Below are 13590 nucleotides of genomic sequence, written 5' to 3'. Positions count from 1 at the left end.
CCCAAGGACAATGGTGGTGCTGACATCACTAATTACGTGATCGAAAAGAAGGAACCGAAGGCCGCCACATGGTCTAAGGTGAGAAATATAGCAAAATCGTTATCATTAAATCTGGATAAAAAAACAAGAGAAAGGATTAATTAAGAAAATTGGCATAGAGAGAAATTAATTTGAAAATAAATCTATATGAGAGGTTCTACAATAGAATGGACATTCTAGAATTTTCATAAATTCTAAAGAAAAAAAAACTTGCAGGTAAGCAGCTATGTTACGACACCGTTTGTGCGAGTCAGAAATCTAACGGTTGGTCAAGTTTACGAGTTCCGAGTGATGGCGGAGAATCAGTATGGTACGTCGGATCCAGCGACGACAATCGATCCCATCAAGGCGCGACATCCGTTCGATCCTCCGGGTGCACCTGGCACACCTCGCGGTGTGGAGACCACCGAGGATAGCATCACCATCACCTGGACCAAACCTCGTCATGACGGTGGCTCGCCGATCCTCGGATACGTCATCGAGAAGCGTCTTCTGAACGAAGATAAGTGGGTTAAAGCCACCCCGGCTCTGGTACATGACACCACTTACAAGTGAGTAACCTGTGCTACTATATATTCTTGAAAAATATCTATGATCTTAACAAGAAGTTTTAACAATTCTCTTCATTGATCTCTTAGAGTTACTGGGTTGATTGAGAATCATGATTACGAGTTTCGGGTAGCTGCGGAAAATGCCGCCGGTCGCGGACCATGGAGCTCCAACTCCGATGTTATTCGCGCCAGCGCTGCACCATGTAAATATATCTCATTTAAAAATATTCTATTCTACAAAAAAAAAAAAAAATAAAAAATATATATTTTGTAATTAAAATATGTAAAATTATTATATATATATCTAATTTAATTTTTTATCATCATTAATCGCGTGATTCTTCATAAGTTGATTCAAATGTTCAACATATCAATCTTTTTGTTACAGTCCCACCAAAGATCACGAGCGACCTCAGCATCCGCGATATGACTGTGATTGCCGGAGAACCATTCACCATTACGGTGCCCTATACAGCAAATCCCAAACCAAGACCGAATTGGTCTATCAATGGCGAAGAGGTTCTCACTGGCGAAAGGATCAAGTTCGAGACAACCGACATAGCCTCACAGTTTATTAACAAAAAGGCAAAGCGATCGGATACCGGCACGTACACGATATATCTCACAAACACTGTTGGCACGGATTCTGCCTCATGCAAGGTCCTAGTTGTCGGTAAATATCCTACTACGCATCAATCTTTAATTTTTATTTTTTAAGTTACATTTTGGATTTAAATTCCAGACAATCATATTTAGAAAGTAGCAAAATAACTTTGAAAAATTTTTTCGAACTAAGTATTTTGATCTTACAATTATATAGATTATACTATAAGATTATTTCCTTTTTAGACAAACCATCACCACCTTTGGCACCTTTGGATATTTCTGATATTACTCCGGAAACCTGCACATTGACGTGGAAACCACCCTTCGATGATGGTGGTTCGCCAATCACGAATTACATTGTTGAGAAACTGGATCCGGCTGGCGTAAGTTTTTGTTTAAGAAATTCCAAATAATGATCATAAAGAAGATAATATTTTTTTCTTATGACATAAAATGTGACATCAGATAGATATTGATATCTTTATTATTCTTTCGGATTTCTTTCAGTTCTGGGTGAAGCTCAGCAGCTTTGCGAGGAGCACGCATTACGATGTGATCGGTCTGGAACCGAATCGCACGTATAACTTCCGCGTGAGAGCAGAGAATCAGTACGGCATATCCGATCCGTTGCAAGCTGACGAACCGATAACAGCTAAATTCCCATTCACGGTGCCAGATCCACCCGGACAGCCACGAATCATCGACTGGGATACCTCGAATGCCACGGTGGTCTGGACAAGACCATTGTCCGACGGTGGTTCTCGTATCCAGGTGTGTAAAAAAAAAACTTATACCTATGAGATGTGAATATTATTCTAAAATATTCGAAATTTTGCATTCTTTAAAGCTAGTCGATATCAAATAAATTCTTTGAATTAAAAAATTTCTTTCATACTGTCGAAGTTGAAATTTTTTTTCGATATTGATGTAACATTACTAAAATATATTCTACATTATATATCAATGTAATATTATATTAATATAATATATCAATTACAGGGCTATAAGATCGAGTTCCGTGACCCCGCTGAAGATGTGCAATGGCGCGTGGCAAACGACTATCTCTTCAAGGATACTACATACGTATGCTATGGTCTGATGAGCGGTCATGAGTATGAGTTCAGGATCCGCGCGAAGAACGCAGCCGGTTTCAGTAAACCAAGCCCACCGTCCGCGCCATTTAGACTCAAGAGCAAGTTCAACGTACCATCGCCACCTGGCACGCCACAAGTCATCAAAGTCGGCAAGAATTACGTTGATTTGCGATGGGAACCGCCCGTGTCTGACGGCGGCAGCAGGATCACCGGCTACGTGATCGAGAAGCGCGAGGTGGGCAGTGCGATGTGGTCCAAGTGTAACGAGTATAATGTCGTCGATACCGAGTATACGGTCATGCACTTAATTGAACGGGGTGACTACGAGTTCAGGATCTTCGCGGTGAACGCGGCTGGCAGATCCGAGCCGAGCTCGTGCACTACTCCAGTGAAAATCTGCGAGGTTGAGGGTGGCGAGAAACCGGAGTTTATCAGAAACCTGCCTATCAGTCAGATTATACCACTTGGCAAAACTCTTGTTCTCGAATGCGAGGCTACGGGTAAACCATTGCCAACCGCCAGGTTAGTAAAAATTTATTTAATATTTGCTAGTTTTCTTATTATTAAGTAAGATTTATTATACAAATTAAAACGAAATTAGTAATAATTAGTATAACAATTAAAATGTATCTTTTAATATATTGTAATATAATGTATGTGTTATATGCATTATTATATGCTAGCTGTTAATTTTGATCTAATATTATTATAATTTGAACTTGTAACATGTTCAGGTGGCTGAAGAACGGTCGTGAGATCACTTTAGGAGGTCGTTTCCGCGCCGAAGCAATAAACGGCATTTATAGATTGGTGATATCCGAAGTGTGGGACGCAGATGACGGCGATTATAGTTGTCAAATTTCGAATCCACTCGGCATCGCCGCGACCACGTGCAGGCTAAAGATCGGCACGCCACCACGTATCGAGCGCATGCCGAACGATCTCTATCTACCGGAAGGCGATAACACGAAGATCAAGATTTACTATAGTGGCGATCAACCGATGGAAGTGACTCTGAAGAAAGATGGTCGCCAAATCGTGGAGACTACGCATATCAAATACACTGTGTTCGACGAGTACCTTATTATCTTCATCAAAGACATTCAAAAGGACGATGCAGGCATTTACGATCTGTCCATCTCGAACGACAGTGGCAGCGTCAGTGCGTCCTTTAACGTATACATTACTGGATTGCCCGGACCGCCAATTGGACCACTTGATGTTTCTGATATCGATAAGCATACATGCACCTTGTCCTGGCATCCACCCAAATACGATGGCGGTCTTCGGGTCACCCACTATGTGGTGGAGCGTCGCGATGTCAGCCACACGCACTGGATCATCGTGTCATCCTTCTGTAAAGACTGTACTTTCGTCGTGCAGGGTCTTACCGAGGGTCAGGAGTATCTCTTCCGAGTGATGGCCGCAAATGACAACGGCATGGGCCCGCCATTGGAGGGCACCAATCCGATCAAGGCCAAGGCACCGTTTGATCCACCGGGACCACCTGGTACGCCTAAAGTCATTGAAGTGGGTGGAGACTTTGTCAATCTTTCATGGGAGAAACCAGAAACGGACGGCGGTGCCAAGATCCAGGGTTACTGGATCGATAAGAGAGAAGTTGGCAGTCAGGCATGGCAGCGTGTAAACGTCAGTATCTGCCTGCCAACACAGATCAATATCAGCAATCTAATCGAAGGAAGGCAATACGAGTTCCGGGTATTTGCTCAAAATGTTGCAGGACTTAGTCCCGAATCGAAAGCTTCGACCTCTGTGAAGATTGTTGATCCACAAGCAGCGAAGCCTCCTGAAATCATTCAACCTCTTCAGAAGGTTTGTATTTCTTCAATTTGTATCTTGATAATAAGTAATTATTATAAGACTCATGAATGCGATTTGACTTAAAAGATGTAATTATCTTTTTCTCATTTTCTTTTCATCAGGTGAATTGCGTCCAGAATCACAATGCCCACTTCCAATGCAAGATTATCGGCACACCGAAGCCAAACATCATTTGGTTCAAGGGCGCCCGCGAGATCGTGAGCGGTAGTCGCTACAACATTTATTCCGAGGGCGATACCCACAATCTCATCATCCACGACGTGTTTGGCGAGGACGCCGATGAGTATTTCTGCCGTGCGACAAATAAATGCGGTGTGAAATCCACCAAGGGTGAACTCTTTATCAAGACACCGCCGAAGCTGAACGTGCCGCCACGTTTCCGTGACACTGCCTTCTTCGACAAAGGTGTGAACGTCGTCATCAAGATTCCTTTTACCGGTTATCCAAAACCAAAGATCACGTGGGTGCGCGAAGGCGAGGTGATCGAGTCTGGTGGACATTACGCTGTCGAGGTAAAGGAGCGGCACGCTGTGTTGACGATACGTGATGGCAGTCGTATGGACTCCGGTCCATATCGCATCTCCGCCGAGAACGACCTCGGCCAGGACACAGCCATCATCAAGATTCAGATCAGTGATCGTCCAGATCCGCCCAGATTCCCGCAAGTGGATAATGTCGGTCATGACTCGCTAGCGGTCAGCTGGAAGCCGCCAGTTTGGGATGGTGGCAGTAACATCACCAACTATGTAGTGGAGAAGCGTGAGCATCCTATGAGCAGCTGGATCCGTGCTGGCAACACTCGTTTCTGCACGCTTGCAGTAACCGGTCTTAGTCCCGGACAGCAATATGATTTCCGGGTGTGTGCAGAGAACATCTATGGTCGTTCGGATCCGAGTGAAGTAACGCCGTTGATCACTACGAAGGGCGTGATCAAGCGCGAGTTCAAGAAGAAGGAATATGAGGTGGATGCGAGCGGCAAGAAAATACGTGGCCGCGAAGACGAAAAGCCGCGCGACTATGATCAATTCGTGTTTGATGTGTATAGCAAATACGTGCCGCAGCCAGTTGAAATCAAGCATACGTCGGTCTATGACAAGTATGACATCCTGGAGGAGATCGGTACTGGCGCGTTCGGCGTGGTACACCGCTGTCGCGAGAGAACCACCGGTAACATTTTCGCTGCCAAATTTATCCCGGTATCACACGTGATGGAGAAAGAGCTAATCAGAAAGGAGATCGACATCATGAATCAGCTGCATCATCCCAAGCTGATCAACCTGCACGACGCTTTTGAAGATGATGACGAGATGGTGCTGATTTTCGAATTGTAAGTATTCACTTTAGACAAAAGAATCGTTTGCTATTAAATCCGTTGACGGATTATGGGCGGTATTCATAGTCGGTTCTTATATTCAAGCTCGTCTTAAGTTCAACCTTGAGGTGTCACGAACCAATCAGAGGGCCGTATTAGCGTCTTAAGACATTACTTAAGACGATCTTGAAATAAGAACGGACTACGAATATCGCCCTTATGACGGATTTGCGTTAACCTTGATCTCGTTATTTGTTTCATTAGCTTGTCCGGCGGTGAACTATTCGAGAGAATTACGGCTGAGGGTTATACTATGTCCGAGGCGGAAGTCATTAATTATATGAGGCAGATTTGTGAGGGCGTCAAGCATATGCACGAGAAGAACATCATCCATCTCGGTAGGACATAAATATTTTGACAATTTTCTTGTGGTATATATGGAATTTGTTATAAATTTCATTAATCAATTTAAGTTTTAATCAAATTTTATTTTATAAGTTTTAATACAAATTTAAGTCTACACATTTAAAAAGAAATATTTTTCAAACATTAACAATAAATTCCGCAAACAAATTATCATTTGTTTATCGTTGGTTACAATGGCAATAAAATAAAGCATAAATTATTATAATATCTACTCTTCGTAGTGATTTTTGTTTTAAATCAAAAGCTTCTCCAAAAATTTATATGTTAAATTTTAGATATTTATATTAATACTGCGAGCTAATTTATTAAATGTTCCTATTATTTTAATGTAATATTTGATTATTTTTAGATATCAAACCCGAGAATATCATGTGCCAAACTCGTAACAGCACGAATGTAAAATTGATCGATTTCGGCCTGGCTACTAAACTCGATCCAAACGAAGTAGTAAAGATCAGTACAGGCACGGCTGAATTTGCCGCCCCTGAGATTGTTGAACGTGAACCTGTCGGTTTTTACACCGATATGTGGGCCTGTGGTGTACTAGCTTATGTCCTGTAAGTAGACTTTTTATTATATAACACAGAAGCGAACAAATATTTTGCGTTTTTTGAGATATGTTCGATTTATTTCACTATCAGTTCCAATTATGACAAAATTTCAATAATAAATAATCTATAACAATAATAAAGTATTTAATTTTTTTTAAAGGCAGTTATTGCTCAACTTTGCAATTATTGAAAGTTTTTGGAATTAAATAACTCAGACATACACACACACACATACGTATATTTGTATGTTGATTAATATTTTATTTAAAAAAAAAGAAACTCTATCGATTAGCATGCATCGTTTGCATAGATTGAGCGGTCTTTCACCATTCGCCGGTGATAACGACATCGAGACCTTGAAAAATGTGAAGGCATGCGACTGGGACTTTGACGAGGAGGCATTCCGCGACGTTTCCGAGGAGGGTAAAGATTTCATCAAGCGACTACTCGTCAAAAATAAAGAGTATGTTTTTTCCCAGACCTCTTTCCTTTCTTCTCTCTGTTATTATTTCATTTATATTACTGTGTTCTGTCCTTCAGAAAGCGCATGACTGCGCACGAGTGTCTCCTTCATCCATGGTTGACCGGCGATCATAGCAAGTGGACCAATCCAATCGCCAACAGTCGTTACCTTAGTATCAGAGACAGATTGCGTGCCAAGTACGAGAACTGGGACAAGTATGTCCTTCCCATCGGTCGCCTAGCCGAGTACTCATCGCTCAGAAAACTTTTAATCGAGAAATACAGAATTTATGATTCTTGCTTCGGTGAGTCAATGCATAAAAATCAATAAATAATTATAATTTTCATGGAAGATATAAAGATCTGCTTCGTAGAAAATGAAGCAATTTAAACATGAATCAATTGCTAATTCTAATACAATATAAAGATATTATCTAATTATGTACATTTAAACATCAAAAAGTTCCAATTACATCTAATTCGTCAAATATTTTTTTAATTGTATATATGTATGTATTTTAGTAAATATTGATAACAAATATCAAATGCCTGAGATAAATACTAATAAATATACAAAATAATTAAAATCTCGCTAATATATCATTCTTAAATTAATTATATTTTTATAGATCGTCGACAAGCAGCACCGAGATTCGTCATCAAACCGCAAAGCGCGTTCGCCTATGAAGGACAGAGTGTGAAATTCACTTGTCGCGTGATCGCGATTGCGGCACCAACTTTATCTTGGTCACATAATAATCAAGAGTTACGGCAATCTGTTAAATTTATGAAGCGATACCATGGTGACGATTACACCTTTATTATTAACAGAGTTAAGTTGGAAGATAGAGGAGAGTACATTATACGCGCGGAAAATCATTATGGCTACCGTGAAGAAGTCGTCTTCCTTAATGTACAACGTAAGAGTTTCTATCATCAGAATTTAATATATGCTACAACTACGTAATTTTGGAAGAAAATTATAATTTGCAACATGACTTAATATTTCTAACTCGATAAACACTTTTAGATAGTTATAATTTAATTTATATTTAATTTAAATTTATATATATATATAGAAGTATTAATTTGAAATGACTTTAAATGCACACAGTTTTACATTTTTTAAATACTTCGATGAATAATCTATTTATATTTTAGGCTATCTAATTGATATTAAATATTAATCGATGTTTTTATTTTTATCAGCTTTACATTTACAAATCTAAGAAATATATATGAATGATTCTTTCATTTTTCGTTCTTTTAGCACTGCCGAGAGAAATTCCGAAATACAGGCCCGAGCTGCATCCTGTACGTAGACGAGAACCGCTTGGCTATAACGTATGGTTGGAGACGATCGAATCGGCGCCGAGCTTCACGTTCCTATTACGACCACGTGTCATTCAGATCAGGCAGACTTGCAAGCTGCTCTGCTGTCTGAGCGGCAATCCACCGCCCACCGTGAAATGGTATAAGGACAGAGAGGAATTGTCCAAGTACAATTACCCCATGAGCAACGCCGACGGCGTCGTCACAATGGAGATCGTTGATTGCAAACCGGAGGACAGCGGCAAATATCGTTGTGTGGCGACTAATAAACATGGCAAAGACGAGACTAGTTGCGTAGTCATCGTAGAAGGTATGATATAAATAAGAGATTAAGCATCAAATAAAAAAAATAAAAGATAAGAGACTGTTTCGGAACTAAACAATAATATGGATAGTACCTAATTGCCAATAGTTTAAGATCATTATCCTTAAAAATTAATACTAAAAAATATGAACTATACTTATTTCTTAAAAATTAATATACATCATTGTGTATTGTAATCAAATTTTTTTTGATGATCTAATAATGATTCAGTTTTGTTATTTATATAAGATACATATTTTGAGTATTCAAATTAAATCTTGAATTAATTGTAAGATTTATTTGCATTTTCAGAACTTTTCGATTTATTTGATAAGATCAAAATAATATTTCCTGTAAAATTTATATTAAATTTACTAATAAAATAGATCTCATTGATTGTTTGTTTGTAGGCACTGGAGAAACGGAGGAGCAAGTAAAATTAGTACACGACCTCCTACATTCCGGAGGTAGAGCTGTTTAAGAATGTATTCTGTTTGCCATCCTCTTCTTATATTATTAAAAACAATATTTCATTAGACGATAGACATAATATTTTTGTGTTTATACATTTATATAGTTATAACTATATGAATGTATAAGTTTTTTCATTATTTATACTTTTCATAAATATGTAAAATCATATATGTATAGTTGTCTAACATATTAGCTGTACATGAAATATTTCACAATCTTTTCATTTTATTTAGCTAGATCTATTCCAAAGACATAGGTAATGCTTCCTTTAAATTATTATATATCTATTCGTTTCATTTTTACATCCTACATACACACCTCATGTTGAATTAACTTTCCCGATTATTTTTTAGCTTGTTTAGTTTCTTTTATAGACTGCTTTTTGTAATGAAATTACGTAAATTTTATGACAAAACATATATAATTATATTTGAATATATGTCACTCGTTCATAACAAGTGATTATGTTCTAAGATCGAAAATTCATCGAGCAACCACTGAAACCGGCACCACCGCCGATCGTAACAGTTCACAAGTCCAGTGGTTACAGCGGCTACAGTTCCACAACTCAAAGCCAATCAAGCTCTTTGTACAATGGCAAACATAATTCCACGATCTCCTCATATAAGGTATCTCTTCAAAATAAGGTTACGATTAAAAATAAAATACTATTACTTATACGACATTTTTTTTATACAATTGTAGGACAGCTCCAGTGTCAAAATAAACGAATCATCTGATAAACGAAGCATAAAGAAATACGGCTCGAAACTCGACACTACTGGCAGTCCGTCTCGATCAAGAAGCACCACAAAAGAACTCATCTGTAAGCATATTGTTTTAATAGATTTTGAATAGTTAAATTATTTAATATAAAATTTATTTAATCTTAATGTATATATTGAAGTACCCTCAGACGATTCGATGAGATCGCCGCAATTTACTCAAAAGTTAAAGAATCTCACGATCAACGATGGCGAACATCTGGAACTTACAGCTAAAGTCGACGGCGATCCGGAGCCGCAAATTACTTGGAGTAAAGACGGCAAGGTAGACGCATAAGTTTGAAATCTACTTGCTATTATTAAAATCTAACTTTTAAATTAAATTAATGTATAGAATTGTGTAATTTAATGAGTATAGTAAGAAAAGAGAGAGGATGGTGATAATTATTTTCAAAAAATGCACTAAAATCATGTGTGAAGATATATTTCTATTAGCGATTATTATGTGTGTGATAAAATTTTCTTATAGACGCTGAGTTCATCAGAGATTGTCGATCTCAAATATAAGAACGGCGTGGCCACTCTCACGATCAACGAGGTATTCCCTGAGGACGAAGGCGAATACGCGTGTCTTGCGACTAATAGCATCGGCAGCGACACGACATCCTGCAAACTGACTGTAAAACGTAAGAGTATCCGCAATTGTTATCAACCGTTAATCTAATAAAAATATTAATTCACAAATATAGTTTTATTCAATCTGCTTATGTGGAGATAATTTAATTTTATTGTTTATTTTAATTTTTGCTATTTTTATTATCGTATTTATATTTTATCAGAAAATAATTACAAAAGACATGTCGCTTAGTCCAACTTCTCTTTTTAGCCGTGGAGAACGCCGCCCGGAAAAAACAGAGCGACGATAAATCGCCGAAGATCGTCGATCACCTAACGAGCAAGTACGTAAAAGACGGCGAGGCTGTGACACTTAGCTGCCGGATAATCGGTGCGAAGAAGTTTGATGTAGTATGGCTGCATAATAACAAAGAGATCAAGCCTAGTAAAGACTTCCAGTACACTAGTGAAGCTAACATCTACAAGCTAATCATCGCCGAGATATTCCCCGAGGACTCCGGCACTTACACGTGCGAAGCTTTCAACGACGCGGGAGAGAGCTACTCGTCGTGCACGTTAAGCGTACTCGGTAAGAAATTATTAATGATTATTAATCGTTTAAAAATCCGCATTCGACGAACTGCATTTTAATTTTCATCTACATTTTTTCCAGCTCCAAACGAAGAGCCGAAAAGCCCAGCGTTCGCGACATTCCCACAATCTGCAACAGTGAGTGAAGGCGAGTCGGTTACTTTCACGTGCAAGACTGATACCGCGCCTTTGAAAGGTACTAAATTTTTATAATAATATTTTAAATAAATATGTAATAGAATAAGAATTGTAATAGTAATTCAATAATTGAAGTAATTTTTTATAATTCCCCTCTCTGTCTTTCTATTCTCGGTTAAGCTGCTAAATTGTTGTTAATAACATTATGAATTTTTCAGTGACTTGGTTGAAAGATGGCAAGGCGATCCCCGAGACGAGCAGCAGATACCACTTCAGCTCGGACGGCAGCACGTCCTTCGAATTTGGCATTAAAACGTGCACGGCCAGCGATGTTGGTCAATATTTGGCGCGTGCGATCGGTCAGAAAGGCGAAACGAACTCTGCGTTTGCCCTTAACGTCGTCAATCCCGGCGAGCTGTGAAATCAAACTTGATACCGGGTTATACATCGATTATCAGCGCGGTCGACAACAAAATGAGAGCATCTCTGATATATTCTTCGTGGAGAACATATTATATTCTGAATTATTTCGTGAATATTGAAGAGTACGTATGTATCTTGATGAATCTATTTATCCAAATATGTTCTCCAAAAAGAGTGTATCTCATCCGCTCTCATACGTGTTCGACTCGTGGATGCCGTAACGATCTCTGGCCGATCATTACTGTATCTTCAACACTCTGATCTTTCTCTGAGCTTTCGCTAAATTTAATCGGAATGCACGCGATACGATCGAATAATCGAGCCGGAGCGGCTTGGCCATAATAAACATTTTTAGAGTATATGATGATTTCTCTATACAGAAAGGAAGAGAGAACTGGAAGACTAATATTAATCTCTCTCTGTTTCTCTCTCTTACGTTCTGTATGTAAATTATTTTGGAACACTATATTTTTTTCTTTCTGTATGTTTGTTATGATGTCGCATTATCCGCGAAAATTGTTGGGACGCGGCTCGTTGTCATGACGAGAATCCGAATTCACCGTCTCCGCACACATTACGGATAGCACGCGCAACTTACTACACTAAAATATTCGGCTTTGCTGTATTATACGACTCGGCACACACTCGAGTACACGCAGCTACTTAACAGGCACATCGCGGTAGTGTCCGAAGAAAAAGAAACGGAATATTATGTAGGATATCGCGCGACGCCCGCGAACGCGATTTTCTCGGTGAGATTGCCAGCATCCTCAAATATCCGAACATACGTTTTTAGTATCACTATCCAAGAATCTCGCCAGGAAAATTCTTCGATGGCGTTAGAATGAGTACGCAAATATTTTTACGCAATAGTCGCGATGTGCCCACTTATTCCATGTTAATGGTACGCACCATCGTGTTTTACTTGTTTGAAGACTGCTTCCGTCAGAAAATTTACGATAAAATGAAACATAATTAAAAATGAGCTTGTTTTCATAGTTATTACACCCTCCTATCCTACTGGCATAGGTCGTCAGTGTAATTTTTATTAATTTTTTTTTCACGCTCGTTTTCGAGTTTCTATTTATATCAGATATATCAACGATAAAAGGAACATGCTTTACGTTTATTGATAACGGAAATAATGAGAAAAATAAAAAGAATGTCCAAAGTTAATTAACATACTTAAATTTCTCTGAACCATACGAGATATAATTAAAATCCTGTTTTTATGTGGTTGTATGTTATCGAAGGGGACATACTTCGAAAAGATTTCGACTTTGGATAAATCGTCAAAGTGAGATAAAGGTTAAATTTATGTTCTCAAATGGAACTACATAATTTTTTAAAAATATATCCATATAAAACAAAATTTCGACATCTTACATTTTACATGATTTCGGAGATACGTTGATTGAAATATATGGGATATCCTATATATATTTAACATATTGTAGTGTAAAAATCGTATAATGGAATGCTGGATAATTCAATGCTAAGCTAATCGTTCGTCCAGTAAACGATTTCCAGAATTATCACCTCGCGTATAAATATAAGAATTTTTTTAATAAGAAAATATTCGATTTTGACAGATACCAAGTATCCACAAAATAAATAATAAAAATATAATAAACTTAAATCTTAAGATTCTCAACTGGGACTTGCAATATCCTTTGGTAGTAAGTAAAGCTTCCAAATAAGAATAAATCAAAACAAAGCAAGATCAAGCGACGCAGTATAGCGACGCCAAGTGCATAAAAATATAAAACGAGTCGCTTGATCGTTTGACGTGTGAATGTCATTGCGTATATGTTCGTGTTGTTACCAAATTCGCGAAGCTACCACCAGCTTTATCTCGGCTGCGTTCGGAAACATCACCCGAGTGCCTCCGTGTATCCATTTATCCTTGTTATTCACCCAATGTTAAATAAGGATAAGATGATACACGGGTGATGTTTCCGAACGCAACTTTAATATGAAGTATCGTCACCTTTAAAATGCGTTTTAAAAATTTTCAATACAATTTTTTTTTAACTATAAATTATATTATACAGCTTGTAAATATAAAATGTTTGTACGTATGGAGACACAAATGCCCATAGTCA

General features: G+C 38.3%; 1 protein-coding gene across 1 annotated transcript in view; it reads left to right on the top strand.

Moving 5' to 3' along the window:
* The window catches only part of bent (projectin protein bent), a 95052-nt gene extending 82582 nt beyond the window's left edge, over positions 1-12470 (top strand). Inside the window, 23 exon segments of the mRNA XM_018451655.1 lie at positions 1-78; positions 256-590; positions 678-793; positions 979-1263; positions 1440-1579; positions 1704-1967; positions 2196-2812; positions 3025-4123; positions 4234-5459; positions 5709-5842; positions 6220-6427; positions 6732-6884; positions 6962-7188; positions 7513-7803; positions 8154-8525; positions 8930-8986; positions 9468-9622; positions 9699-9819; positions 9901-10043; positions 10248-10404; positions 10605-10922; positions 11007-11120; positions 11281-12470. The exon segment at positions 1-78 is cut by the window's left edge and continues 10 nt beyond it. Coding sequence (XP_018307157.1) covers positions 1-78; positions 256-590; positions 678-793; positions 979-1263; positions 1440-1579; positions 1704-1967; positions 2196-2812; positions 3025-4123; positions 4234-5459; positions 5709-5842; positions 6220-6427; positions 6732-6884; positions 6962-7188; positions 7513-7803; positions 8154-8525; positions 8930-8986; positions 9468-9622; positions 9699-9819; positions 9901-10043; positions 10248-10404; positions 10605-10922; positions 11007-11120; positions 11281-11483 — 6813 coding nt within the window. The 3' untranslated portion in view covers positions 11484-12470.
* The last annotated feature ends 1120 nt before the right edge of the window (positions 12471-13590 follow it).

This window comes from Mycetomoellerius zeteki, unplaced genomic scaffold, assembly GCF_001594055.1.
Source record: "Mycetomoellerius zeteki isolate Tzet28-1 unplaced genomic scaffold, Tzet1.0 scaffold316, whole genome shotgun sequence".
NCBI lineage: Eukaryota > Metazoa > Arthropoda > Insecta > Hymenoptera > Formicidae > Mycetomoellerius > Mycetomoellerius zeteki.
This window is presented reverse-complemented; position numbering and strand designations above follow the sequence as displayed.